The sequence below is a fragment of the Drosophila busckii genome, chromosome X (assembly GCF_011750605.1).
Source record: "Drosophila busckii strain San Diego stock center, stock number 13000-0081.31 chromosome X, ASM1175060v1, whole genome shotgun sequence".
Classification (NCBI taxonomy): domain Eukaryota; kingdom Metazoa; phylum Arthropoda; class Insecta; order Diptera; family Drosophilidae; genus Drosophila; species Drosophila busckii.
Genome location: NC_046608.1, coordinates 8,884,541 through 8,896,186, shown reverse-complemented (window position 1 = coordinate 8,896,186; position 11,646 = coordinate 8,884,541). Strand labels below are relative to the sequence as shown.

The 11,646-nt window shown below is 41.9% G+C and overlaps 2 protein-coding genes across 3 annotated transcripts; one reads left to right on the top strand and one right to left on the bottom strand.

Moving 5' to 3' along the window:
* Nucleotides 1-765: 765 nt before the first annotated feature.
* Nucleotides 766-5,642, bottom strand: LOC108605584. The gene is made up of 13 exons (XM_017995355.1): nucleotides 5,256-5,642; nucleotides 5,119-5,168; nucleotides 4,853-5,048; nucleotides 3,750-4,785; nucleotides 3,553-3,687; nucleotides 3,282-3,493; nucleotides 3,143-3,214; nucleotides 2,764-3,041; nucleotides 2,496-2,676; nucleotides 2,187-2,435; nucleotides 1,599-2,051; nucleotides 1,366-1,542; nucleotides 766-1,303 (listed from the first exon to the last, which is right to left on the bottom strand). The coding sequence occupies exons 1-13, from the start codon at nucleotides 5,289-5,291 to the stop codon at nucleotides 1,169-1,171; spliced, it is 3,210 nt and encodes a 1,069-aa protein (XP_017850844.1). The 5' UTR covers nucleotides 5,292-5,642; the 3' UTR covers nucleotides 766-1,168.
* Nucleotides 5,643-6,218: 576 nt separating this feature from the next.
* LOC108607258 (protein rhomboid) lies at nucleotides 6,219-11,195 on the top strand. 2 transcript variants are annotated; one of them, XM_017997943.2, is made up of 4 exons: nucleotides 6,219-6,870; nucleotides 9,498-9,859; nucleotides 9,930-10,272; nucleotides 10,339-11,195. In XM_017997943.2, exons 1-4 carry the CDS (start codon nucleotides 6,631-6,633, stop codon nucleotides 10,645-10,647), a joined length of 1,254 nt encoding a protein of 417 aa, XP_017853432.1. In that variant the 5' UTR covers nucleotides 6,219-6,630; the 3' UTR covers nucleotides 10,648-11,195. The 2 variants fall into 2 exon arrangements, with proteins under 2 accessions (XP_017853432.1, XP_017853433.1); XM_017997944.1 differs by lacking the exon at nucleotides 6,219-6,870 and adding an exon at nucleotides 9,347-9,419 and having other exon boundaries at nucleotides 9,475-9,859.
* The last annotated feature ends 451 nt before the right edge of the window (nucleotides 11,196-11,646 follow it).

Genomic DNA, 11,646 nt, shown 5'->3' with positions numbered 1-11,646 from the left:
GCATACACTCGGTGCTAGTGTGTGCCTAGCAATTTTGGTATCTGGCCAAGCGAAGTTCGGTTACGGCACGACGATCCGAGGCCAAGGCACCTTCGACACACACACACAGACACTGAAACACACACAGCATTGTGTGTGGAGCAGTTTGCTCCACCAGCATGAATGAATATTCCTGTTATTGTTGTTGCCTCGCCGCTCTTATCTCTTTGACGCGCTCTCTCGCTCTCGCAAACTTTTCGCTTAGCTTTACGACTCGCGTGGCGGCCATACAGCTAAATTTCCACGAATTCAAATCTGTGTGCGTTCTTAATGCACGTCTCTGTGTATATATACATAAAGTACACTATATATACATGCACATATGTATACACACACACACACATACATATGTATATGTGATTGCAATGCTCCAACAGTTTAAATCGAGAAAGTATTGCCATTTGTTTGCGCTCCTCATATGCAAAAAAAGCCTCAGAGTACATACACTTATGCATATGCATGCCCACCCACGCACACACACACATATGCTTGCATGCGTGTGCAAGCCCTTTGCTTGTTCATAATAAATATAACAAAATTTGAATATATAAATTTACTTGAGCTCGCAACAGCAATTTATAGTTCGAATTACTAAATTTCCAATTTGATTTTTAAACCCTTCAAATTTTATATTTATTTTTCCCAAACATTCGATTCATTAATAAAATATTGCAATACCAACAAAGCTGCTCTGCATCAACATGATGAATTTATTCACTTTTATTATGAAAAAATTAAAAATATATGACAACAACATTAACCTAGCATTCATTCATAATTGTTCAGCTATTTGTATGTTCATAGTAATTCAAGAGAGATCAAAGAGAGTCTGGAAATAAATTGATGCATATGACGTTACAGGAATATGACGTATGTTAATGTTACGTTACGTTACGCTATTAATAAACATTTAAATATTCAAAAACGTTTTACAATTCATTTGCGACAATAAATATCATACGTATAATAAACGATACATAGATATATATTATTTGACCTAAATGTTATGTTTTTATGCATGAGAACTATTTTTATTATAGGGCATACAATTTGTAATTCGTTCACTTCAATTTCTATTTGCTGTCAGGAAATTTGCGCAATTTGACAATTCGCTGGCACTTGCCTGACGTCACATGTAGGAGGGCGAGGACTTGCGAGATCTCGAGCGCGGCTTGGAGGGGCTCTTCAGGCTGTGACGCGAGCTGCGGTCGTTCCAAGGCTCTGAGACGCGGCCAAACCAGTGTATCAGGTCCATCACTTCCAGCTGCAGCAACAGTAACAACAAAATCATAACAACAAACAAGCAAAAGCTGTAAGCGAATTTACCTGTAAACTTTGCGGCAGCTTCTTAAACATTTCACACTTGGTCAGCTGTGAGTGCTGCGACAGAAACGACAGACAATTGGACTTGAGTGCAGTGGCCATGTAGCGATCGGCAATGCCCAGCAGACAGACGACAGAGTCCTCATCAATTAAAGCATTCAGCGTATTCTCGCACAGCTCCTATGAGCAAACAAACAAATTATAAAGAATTATATAAATTGCTAGGCAAAACGCACCTTGAGATCATCAATGGAGTAGCGATCGGCCAGCAGCATTAGCTCACAGATCTGCTCGGCACCCACAGTGCGATCAATGGGCGCACCATAGAGATACAACAATAGACGACGAAATATAACGGGCGTAGTATCGGTTATAATCACTTTTCTATTTATCGACTCCTGCATGCCGGACATGAGCGCCTTCTTGAACCATTCGCAGCGGGCGGCAACTATGACGCGGTGCGCCTTGAAGTTATGTACTTGCAACTTGACGGTGGTGGTAGGTCCACCACCATCATCCAGCGTCAGCGTCGGCGTCTGCGCAGGCGTGGGCGTGGGCGAGGGCGCATAGGTATGCACCTCAAACTCCATGTCGGCCAGCTGGGCCGAGTGCAGCAGCCGCAAGGCGTTCTTCGATAGGCAACTGTTTGCAGCAATGGGTGGCTCGCATAAATGACGCACCAAGTTGAGCTGAAAAACAAAGATATAGACGCGACATTAAATAACAAATACCATATACACTACTTACTACCCACTACCCATACCACCCACCCACCACTTCCCGAATATATATGGCATTTGTTATTTAAGTAAGCAGAGCCTTACCTTAATATTATTATAATCGAAGTACGCATTGCGCTCCATTGATCTGCCGTCCATATCCTTGAGCCCCATATCCATATTGTTCTCATGATCGGCCAGCTTCATGTCGTGCTCCAGCTGATTGCAGCTCTCCAGCAGCCCCAGCTCCATAATTGACTGCGTAAACTCATATTTGCGCACCAGTTTGCATATCTGCTGTATGGCAGCGCCCAATGCCGTCTTATGATCCAACAGTTTGACTATAACGCCATTCTATATGCGCATACGTTTAATTTCATTTCATTCACATTTGGGGTGCACATTTGTACTTACAATTTGGCTGGTGGCAAGCTTAAAGCAGAATTTAAACTCCTTCCAGCCAAGCTTATCGTCCAGGCGGTCCGATAAGTTCTCCATAATAAATATATAAGCGGGTATATCCACAATCAGCTGTTCTAGATTTTGATTGATAGTGCTGCGTTTGCTAAGAAAGTCCATTTCACAGAATGTGCTCCTAAGGCAGTTGAACAAAAAGTTAAAATGTTAAATTCAAAGTATGTTTTTTATAATCTATAATTATATATATTACTGCTGCACTCACTTCTTATCCTTAATGATTTCCAGCGCAGCTGCTATGCGGCCATATATATCGCGCATCTTGCGCACTTCATACATATAGAGCACAAACTTGAGATCATTTTCCGCCGAGTTAATGCGTTGATTCTCGCCCGGACTGTCGTAGAGCGCCAGGCCAATCGGTGGTCCACGCCGTGGTCGTGGTGACAACACACCGCTATCTCCATATTGCAGCTGCATAGCAATGGCATCATCCGTTTGCTGTTGCTGCATCGACAGGTCCAAGTGTGAGCATTTCAAATCCTGCAACAAAAATATAAAGTTTAATTCAAAATTATGCACTAAATTGCACAAGCAAAGCTTGAAGTTTTTTATTCAGTTTAATGTTCAATTTGTCAACTTACTTTGCACATTGATTCCAATGAGTTTTTGATTTCCTCTATCACAGCGGTTAAAATCAATAAAGTAGATTCAATCTAAGCGAAGCAAAGTAGAATGCATTTAGTTTAGAAATTGAATTTCGCTTGGCTGCGCTTGGCTTACCTCAGGTACAAGATAGGTGACCAGCTCGGCCTTCTCATCATTGTTTAGACTTACAAAGACGCCAAGCACATTGCGCAGCAGCTGCTGCACTTGCGTCATAAAGATCGGTATCCTGGTGCGTATATATTTGATAATCTCGTTCTTTTGATATCGCGCCAGATGCGTGGCATCCTTAATGAAAATGTTGCAAAACTGCAGAACCTTGGCGCAGCCTGGAAAATATTTTAAAATATTTATATGCATATTAAATTGAATGACAACTGTCGCTTACCGATGGCGCATTCACGCAACGCATCCTGAAAAGTGGCATAGAGCAGTGCGGGCTGATGCGAGATGCTGAGCGGATCGATGCGCTGCAGCACGCGATTGAGTATGCCATGCAGATCCATTGTGACATTGATGACAACTAAAATTGCATTATTATATTATAAACAATACTCTTTTTTTTATGATATATTTTGTGCTCACATTTCTTGAGCCGCATCAGCCGCAGATACTTGCGTGTGGGCTCGACGAGCTTCGTCAGCGATGGTTGCGTTTCGGCAAAGTTGATGAGCTTCTCGCAGATGTCCTCGTCCAGTTCGGGCATCAGCGACTCTGTGTAGAGCCAGTGGAGTATGGGACTGAGCAGGAACGTGGGTAGATTGTAGAGCACACCAACTGGCGTCAGCGGTGACGATGGCGGCGTATCCATGGAGCTGGGAAATGGCGACGGGCTGCGCGCACGATAAGGCGACAGTGGTGGTCGCCGTGTGCTGCAAATGGATATGCCAACAGTGGGATGCACCGGCGAGGCGATTGGTTGCAGCATGAGATCTTGGCAAAAGTTGAAAATATTCTCGCAATGCAGCTGAGTGGTTTCCAGATGCGAGTCCGAGTGCGAGGTGGGCGGAAAGCGGCGCATGCCACCATCGACGCTAAGCAGGCCCTTGCCTTCACCATTGTTGGCATCCTGAGTATTGCCATTGCTCAGGCAATTGAAGCTGCTGCTAAGCTGATGCAGACGCACTCCACCCAAGCCACCGGGCGCTGTTGCTATTGTTGTTATTGTGCCAGGGCTTAATTCGCACGGAGGTTGCAAGTAAATGGGCGATAAATTGTGACGTGGCCGCAGCTGATGCTGCTGCTGCTGCTGCTGCTGCTCCAGCTCATCGGCAGCAGCAGCAACAATGCCCACCGGCGCCACAGATATGCGTATGGCACTGCCGCCTTGATTGCTCTTGGGCTTGCGCGGTGGCGTAGCCAAGGTCATGGCAGCGCCGCTGTTGACACACATGCTGCAGTCGAAGCCGTTGAGCCGCAAGATGGAGGCGTGCAGCGCATATTCCATGCCGCTGGCGCTCATGACAACCACATCGCTGAAGTAGGCATCCTGCAGTGCCTCGCCAAAGCTAAACTGGCGCTCCTGGCCGGCTGCCTGGCCATCCTGCAGCCGCTTGCATTCCACCGCATACCAGTTCTCGCAGCTAAGCACAAGCGTGTCAGTCGGCAGCAGCGTGTTTGTCTGCAAGTGGTTCAGTCATATCAGTGATTACTACATAATCCAAATGCGTATGTTTTTGGTTACTCACGCTAAACTCGATGCTATGCCCGGCGAAGGCGCCAAAGATAAGGCGCGGATTGGCTTCGTGCACATCGAAAGTCTCACAGCTAAATAAAACACTTGCCGAGTCACAGCAAGTGCCGCAGTCTTTTGTTTCAGGAAGTGGACTAACCAGATCATTATACCAGGTTATATCGCTAGTATCATCCAAGCGAAATTTAATGCTGCAATCAAACAAAGCGAGAGAGATAGAGAGAACACACTTGTAATGGCTTACGCTTCCAACCAACTTACCCTTCCAGTCCAGAAATTTCGGGTTTTCCCTCGAACGTACAGGAGACAATCTGTTTGTACATATGAAAAAACAAGGAACATTTCACATGCAGTCCATTGAATATATTATTTATTTATGCGTGTGTCTCAAAGCTCACCTCCCATGTGCCCAGAAAACTGTGCTCCAGTGCCATGTTAAGCAAGTTCTGCTTGTTGTTGTTGCTGTTCGTTGCTCTTGTTGCTCAAAGTGAAAATTACATGGCGACAATCATGCCTCCATGCCGTAGCTGTGTGCGTGTGTGTGTGTGTGAGTGTGTACAGGTATTTTATAGCGCCTATGTTTATCACACAACCGAATTTATTTTTTCTTTTAAGCACACGCTATATACATATGTATGTGTAAATTTGCATGTATATGTGTGCGTGTGCGTGAGTGTGCTTGCGCTGATATGTGTGCTTAGTTTTTTGTTTTCCTTGCAGAATTATATTGCACTTGTGAATTTTTATTTGTTATGTATCTGGTTGTGAATGCTTTAACGTTATTTCAGCAACCCTTACTTATTATTAACAAAACAAAAATAACTTAAACTCTGCAGCCGCTAGCAGCTGGCTACGGGCACTGCAACAATTTTGAACACCACCACCACCACAACCATTATCATCCACGTCTTGCTCTCTTGGAAAGCTTGCTACATACTCTAACAGCCAGTGGACAACAGGACAAAGCTTTGCATCAGCTGCTGAACGTAAGCCGAACTCACTCAACGAATTCAATCAGCAGCGAGCTTTTATCACTAACTAACTTAAAGCTTTAAACATGTACGTTGCCTCACTTCCAACACTACATTTTAATAATTATTGATTAACAAACGCACAATTATAACGTATATTTTGAACACTGCTGTAACAGTGCCCCAATGAGCCATAACAGCAGCAAAAACTAACATATGCTGTTAAGCGCAATAAGATGATAGTTGATTTAACTTTCAAAATAATACATTTTATAAACTATTGCTAGTCAAAGCAATTAAATTTTTATAAACCTTTATGTAACTTGTATACAAATTGATATTATAATTTTAAATATTATTAGCCTGCCATTGCGAGCAACACACTGTCATCCACAGCCTGGTCAGAATAAATTACAAGTTGTTGTTGTTCAGGTGTCGCGGTTGCGTTTAGTTTGTGTGTTTGGCAAACAAATTGTTTGCGCGTTTTAAGTAAAACCCCTGCTCGCATTTTGCGATTGCGGCCGTATCATTCAATTATTTATATTTATTGTGTGAACAACTGTGCTATTTTTGTGGTTTTTTTTTTATTGTTTGCGAAAATCTATTGCAATTTCTTGTGCTGTTTAGGCCAAAATTGTAATCTTATCGGAGCAGTTAAGCCGCGAAGCATGAGTCGCATCGCTCTATAATCAGCTAACAAATAACGGCTTGAGTATTGAACGAAACGCAAACCTGCGATCTATAAGAAATAAGAAAGAAAGAAAGAAAGAATTTATTTGAAAAAAGAAGAATAGACACGAATATGCCTGCAAAGACGGTAACGCGGCAACAAAGCCAATCACCTGCGCAGCAATTGCAGCAGCAACACCAGCGCGATGTGGAGAATGGACTCTATCCGAATATACCAGTGGAACGACGCACGCCAACAAGGCCGCAAACACTGCGACAGGATACTATAGACATGGAGGAGATACCACTTAATCAGATGAATGGACAAGGAGAGCCGGAGGATCGCATTAAAATGCGTGAAATATTCGATAAGGTAAGCAAGCAATATATCGCTCGCACTCGCTCGCACACGAGTCAAGTTCTTGGCAAGAGAATTATGCATGAATGAATTTGCTTATAGCCACGCCCTTGCCTCTGCCCCTGCCCATGCTCTTGCCCTTGGTGAAAGTTGAGCATGCTGCGCCGAGCGCTGTTCTTCGCTCTTGACTTGTGACTCATGCAGAAATATGCAATTGCTGGCTGCTATTTTTATGCGGCTGCGCGACATTTATCATTGACTTAGGGGTGACCCCCACCCAAGCACTCGCACGCTCTTTGCCTTGTCTCAGCTTGGCAGGCTGTTCTGCTGCTTCTTCTTTCTCTTTGGCGCTCACGTTTTAGACATTTATCGCAGCTCCCAGCGGCTGTGTGCTGATCAAATTAATTTAGGGTTTGCTTAAAATTGCAACAACAACAATATTATCATGTGAGAATATTTAACGAAAGCAAAAGAACCGGTTGTAAATTTCTTAAAGAATTCCTACTTGTTGTTATTGTGTGGTTCACTATGATATGTTAGTCACTTGCACGTAATTGTTGTTGCGCTACTCACACAGACATAAACATAAAAAAAAAATACACAACAGCTCTCATTGTTTGTTTGTGTTTCGATTCCCCCCGCCCATCATTTTTTTGCTAATATACCAATTCGTATTAGTTTTATATACATACATTCATACATACATGTTTATGTATATTCCCTGCTTTGCTTTATCTTTCGCTCTTTCTTTATTTTTTGCCGGCACATTTTCGTTCATTGGCCTCTTGGCAACCGAGACGACAGACACAATTGCATTTCATCACATTTCTTAACCAGTTTTAGTTCCAACGATATGTAAACATCTCGCTCTCTGTTCTAATAATTAACATTTCTAGCTTAGTCAGTGCGCTCTCTCGCTCTCGCGCTCTTAGTTGTTGCCCTCGGTATCTAAAACAAAAAATTGCTAAATAATCTTATCGAAAGCTAGCGTCAAACTATTCATGGTCGTGCATATATATGTACATGTTTACATTAATATATATCTGTAATATATGTATGTGCATTTGTACATGGCAACTGCATTTGGCTATGAGTAAACTTTAAATTGTTTATAGCCTACGGCTCATTATTTTACTTGCCTATTGTTTATAAATATATAAGCACTTACAGCTGTAATTTCTATTTTATGTTCGGCATGGCAGATAATCTTTATCAGCTTTGAGTTTGCTGTCGAATTGCTCATTCACTTAAAGCAAATGTTGCTAATGTTTATTTCTGTCTCTGCATTTTAAATTAGTCATAATTAAAGTTGACTTTGATTAGACTTAAATGTTTAAATGGCTTGCAGTTGTTTTTTGTTTTTCTTCACGTGTTGTTTGTGTATCGCAAACATGTTGCACTTATTATGGTCAATATAATTTCTAAATTACATTTATAGCAAATATAAACCAATCTTAAGCGTTAGAGACTATTTAAAATGCAAACTTGTAGCTTATATCATAGAATAAATAATTCATTCATAGCTTAGCCTCAGGCTTTGTATATAGTATATGAGCTTAGGACTCCTTTAATGGTCAGCTGTTGGCCAATTGACTGACAACTGCCCAAAAAGGCATTTCAACTGTATTGCAGTTTGCTTATGCAACTTGCTGCTTTTGGTGTTGCCGCCTGCAACTTGCAACAACACAAACAACTTTTATTTTTATATTTGGCATTTATTACAATTTTGTGCTAGAATTGTGTGTTAATTTTTACTGATGTGCTGATTGCCTGCCTCACTCTTACTCCTCATGGTCACTGGACGCATCGTGATAAATGCCGCGCACTCGTTCCACCAAATTGAGCTGCTGCTGCTGCGATGATTGTTGCTTTTGTTTTTGTTGCTGCAACAGCTCCTGCTCCTCCGCATCGCTAAGCGGCAAAACGTCGTTCCAAACATCGGGCGCTGGTGGCATCGATTGCTCCAATTTGCTGCGACTTAGTTTAGGTTGCTGGAGCGGCTGCGGCTGAGGCTGCGTCTGCAGCTGCAGCTGCGATCTCGGCGTACGGCCCGTTTGGTCAATGCGATGGGCAAGAAGATTGGTGCCGATTATCAGTCCCACCAGAGACATCAGTATGGCAATGACGGTGCCCATGCCCGAGGATAGTTGCTCGTAGCCCTCCTCCTCGTATAGATCGCAGTTGCACTGCTCATACTGCTGGCCCAGCAGCCAGTACAGCCAGCTCCTGCTCGCTTGCAACAACTGCGACATGCTGTGGAAGTCAATTGGAAATTTTTAGACCCGGAGAAAAGTAGAGAAAGAGCAGTCCGAGATGTAAAGCCAGTCAAATTTTAAAAACAATATTTGGCAAATCAAATCAAAACAACAAAGGCTGCTATTGTTGTAAAGAATTGTAGCTACAAAAAATAGTATTCAAATAAACTTATTTAATTCAATTTAACACAAAACTGTTGAGGATGAACAATTTTAGCAATAAATAGTTTAACCCCCCTTACCAATATAAACTAAATATATTCTAAACTGCATTATGGATTATGCTAAGATACATTTCTCAAAATTTCTGTATCTATTGAATATAAGAATAAAATAGTATATTTATATGTTATTTTGATTAAAGTTTTCTTACCTCTTCTATTGCAGCATGATTCAGACGGAGACGGAGCGATCAGCACACACGAGTTGAAGGAGCTAATCTCCACGGGCTATTGCCGTGACATTCCGGCGTATATTGCGGAGCAGATTTTGCGACGCGGCGATGCGGACAACAATGGGCAGCTGGACTTTGAGGAGTTCTATACCATGTCGCTGCATCACAAGTGGATGATACGCAATCTATTGACCAGATACTGTCGCTATGTGGTGCCACCACCGAAGCCGCTCGAGGGAGACGAACCGGATGGTGCCTATGAGAAGCAGATGTCCATGTGCCCGCCACCACTGACCATGGTTATATTCTCGATCATTGAGATTATTATGTTTCTAGTGGATGTGATCTATTTTCAGTGAGCTATAGCATTAACTTTAATAATCCATGCCGCCAATGTTAATGTTTTGTTTTTTATTTCTTTGCAGAGATGATCCGAACCACAATCAGCGTCTGGGCGAGAGCACCAATGGTCCAGCGGCCACGTTGTTTATCTATAATCCCTACAAGCGTTACGAGTCCTGGCGCTTTGTTAGCTACATGTTTGTCCATGTGGGCATTATGCATTTGATGATGAACTTGATTATACAGATATTCCTAGGCATTGCTCTGGAGCTGGTGCATCATTGGTGGCGTGTGGCTTTGGTCTATTTGGCTGGCGTCTTGGCCGGCTCCATGGGCACCTCGCTGACCAGCCCGCGTATCTTTTTAGCTGGCGCCTCGGGCGGCGTCTATGCGCTAATCACAGCACACATTGCCACCATCATTATGGTAAGTAGATGAGATAACTAATGGATAATGATAACTGACTGATTCGATAACTGATTTGCATTGCAGAACTATTCCGAAATGGAATACGCCATCGTACAGCTGCTGGCATTCTTGGTGTTCTGCTTCACCGATCTGGGCACATCGATATATCGCCATCTAACCGATCAGCACGATCAGATTGGCTATGTGGCGCACTTGTCTGGAGCTATTGCTGGCCTGCTAGTGGGCATTGGTGTGCTGCGCAATCTCGAGGTGCGTCGCTGGGAGCGCATACTCTGGTGGGTGGCGGTCATCTTTTATTTTGCGCTCATGACCACCGGCATCATCATACACGTCTTTGTGCCCGACTATTTTCCCAAGGCCGAGTACAATTGAATGAATGCGGATGCGGATGCGGATGCGGCGCCTGGAGAACAATCACAACAAATTAGCTTTAAGCTGCTGCGCATAGCCTAAATCTAAGTCTATATTTAAGCCTCAGGTTGTTGTCTATGTGCGCATGTCCCAAAGTGCACTTGAACTAGGCCATTAGCTGCAGTACATAAGTAAATACATTTATATATATATATACATACATATATGTAATGTATTTACATATGCATGCAAGCTTTATTTTTGATACCAATCATATTTATAAATGTTAATCTAGCTTGTAGTCAGCAGCATTGTCGCTCCTCTCTCTCTATTTAACTACCTCTGTCTCTCTCTCTCTCTCTTCCACTCTCTGCATCTCTTTTCAACATGTGTATTCACCGTGTACCGCTTGCCTTTGGAACGCTTTTCATAAGTATTTAAAAAAATGCACTTAGTTTAACTACTGTAGTCCTAGTTTTAAGTTCAAGAGTGCTGACTATTTATTTATTTACTTGGCAACTAAAATTCAAATTTAACTGAACTGCAAACAAAAATATAACGTATACATATATTTTTTAATGCACAAATATTCAAAGACAAGTATTTTGAACAAAACATAATTTTGTATGTACATTTTGTATTTACTTAACAGTTTATATATATATTTTAATGCAACTCTATATACAACAATATGTGAATTGAAAGACAAGCATTTAAAAAGAAAAAGGAATTTTGTATGTATGTACATTTTGTATTCACTTAATAGTTTTTTATATGCAATATTTTTAAATAAACATTTATGTTTTATAACAAAGCAAACTCTATGTTTTATTATTATATTTTATATGTATATAGTTTGTTAGGTAAGCTGCTCTGGAAGTAGAAAAACAATTTGGGCGTGCTGCTAATGTTTTTTATTTTAAATACAATTAGTCGTTGTATATTATTTCTGCGAATGATTTGTACGTTCTTCGATTAAAGTCAACTTATATTGGTTTATTAGCAAAAAGGGTACAAAAA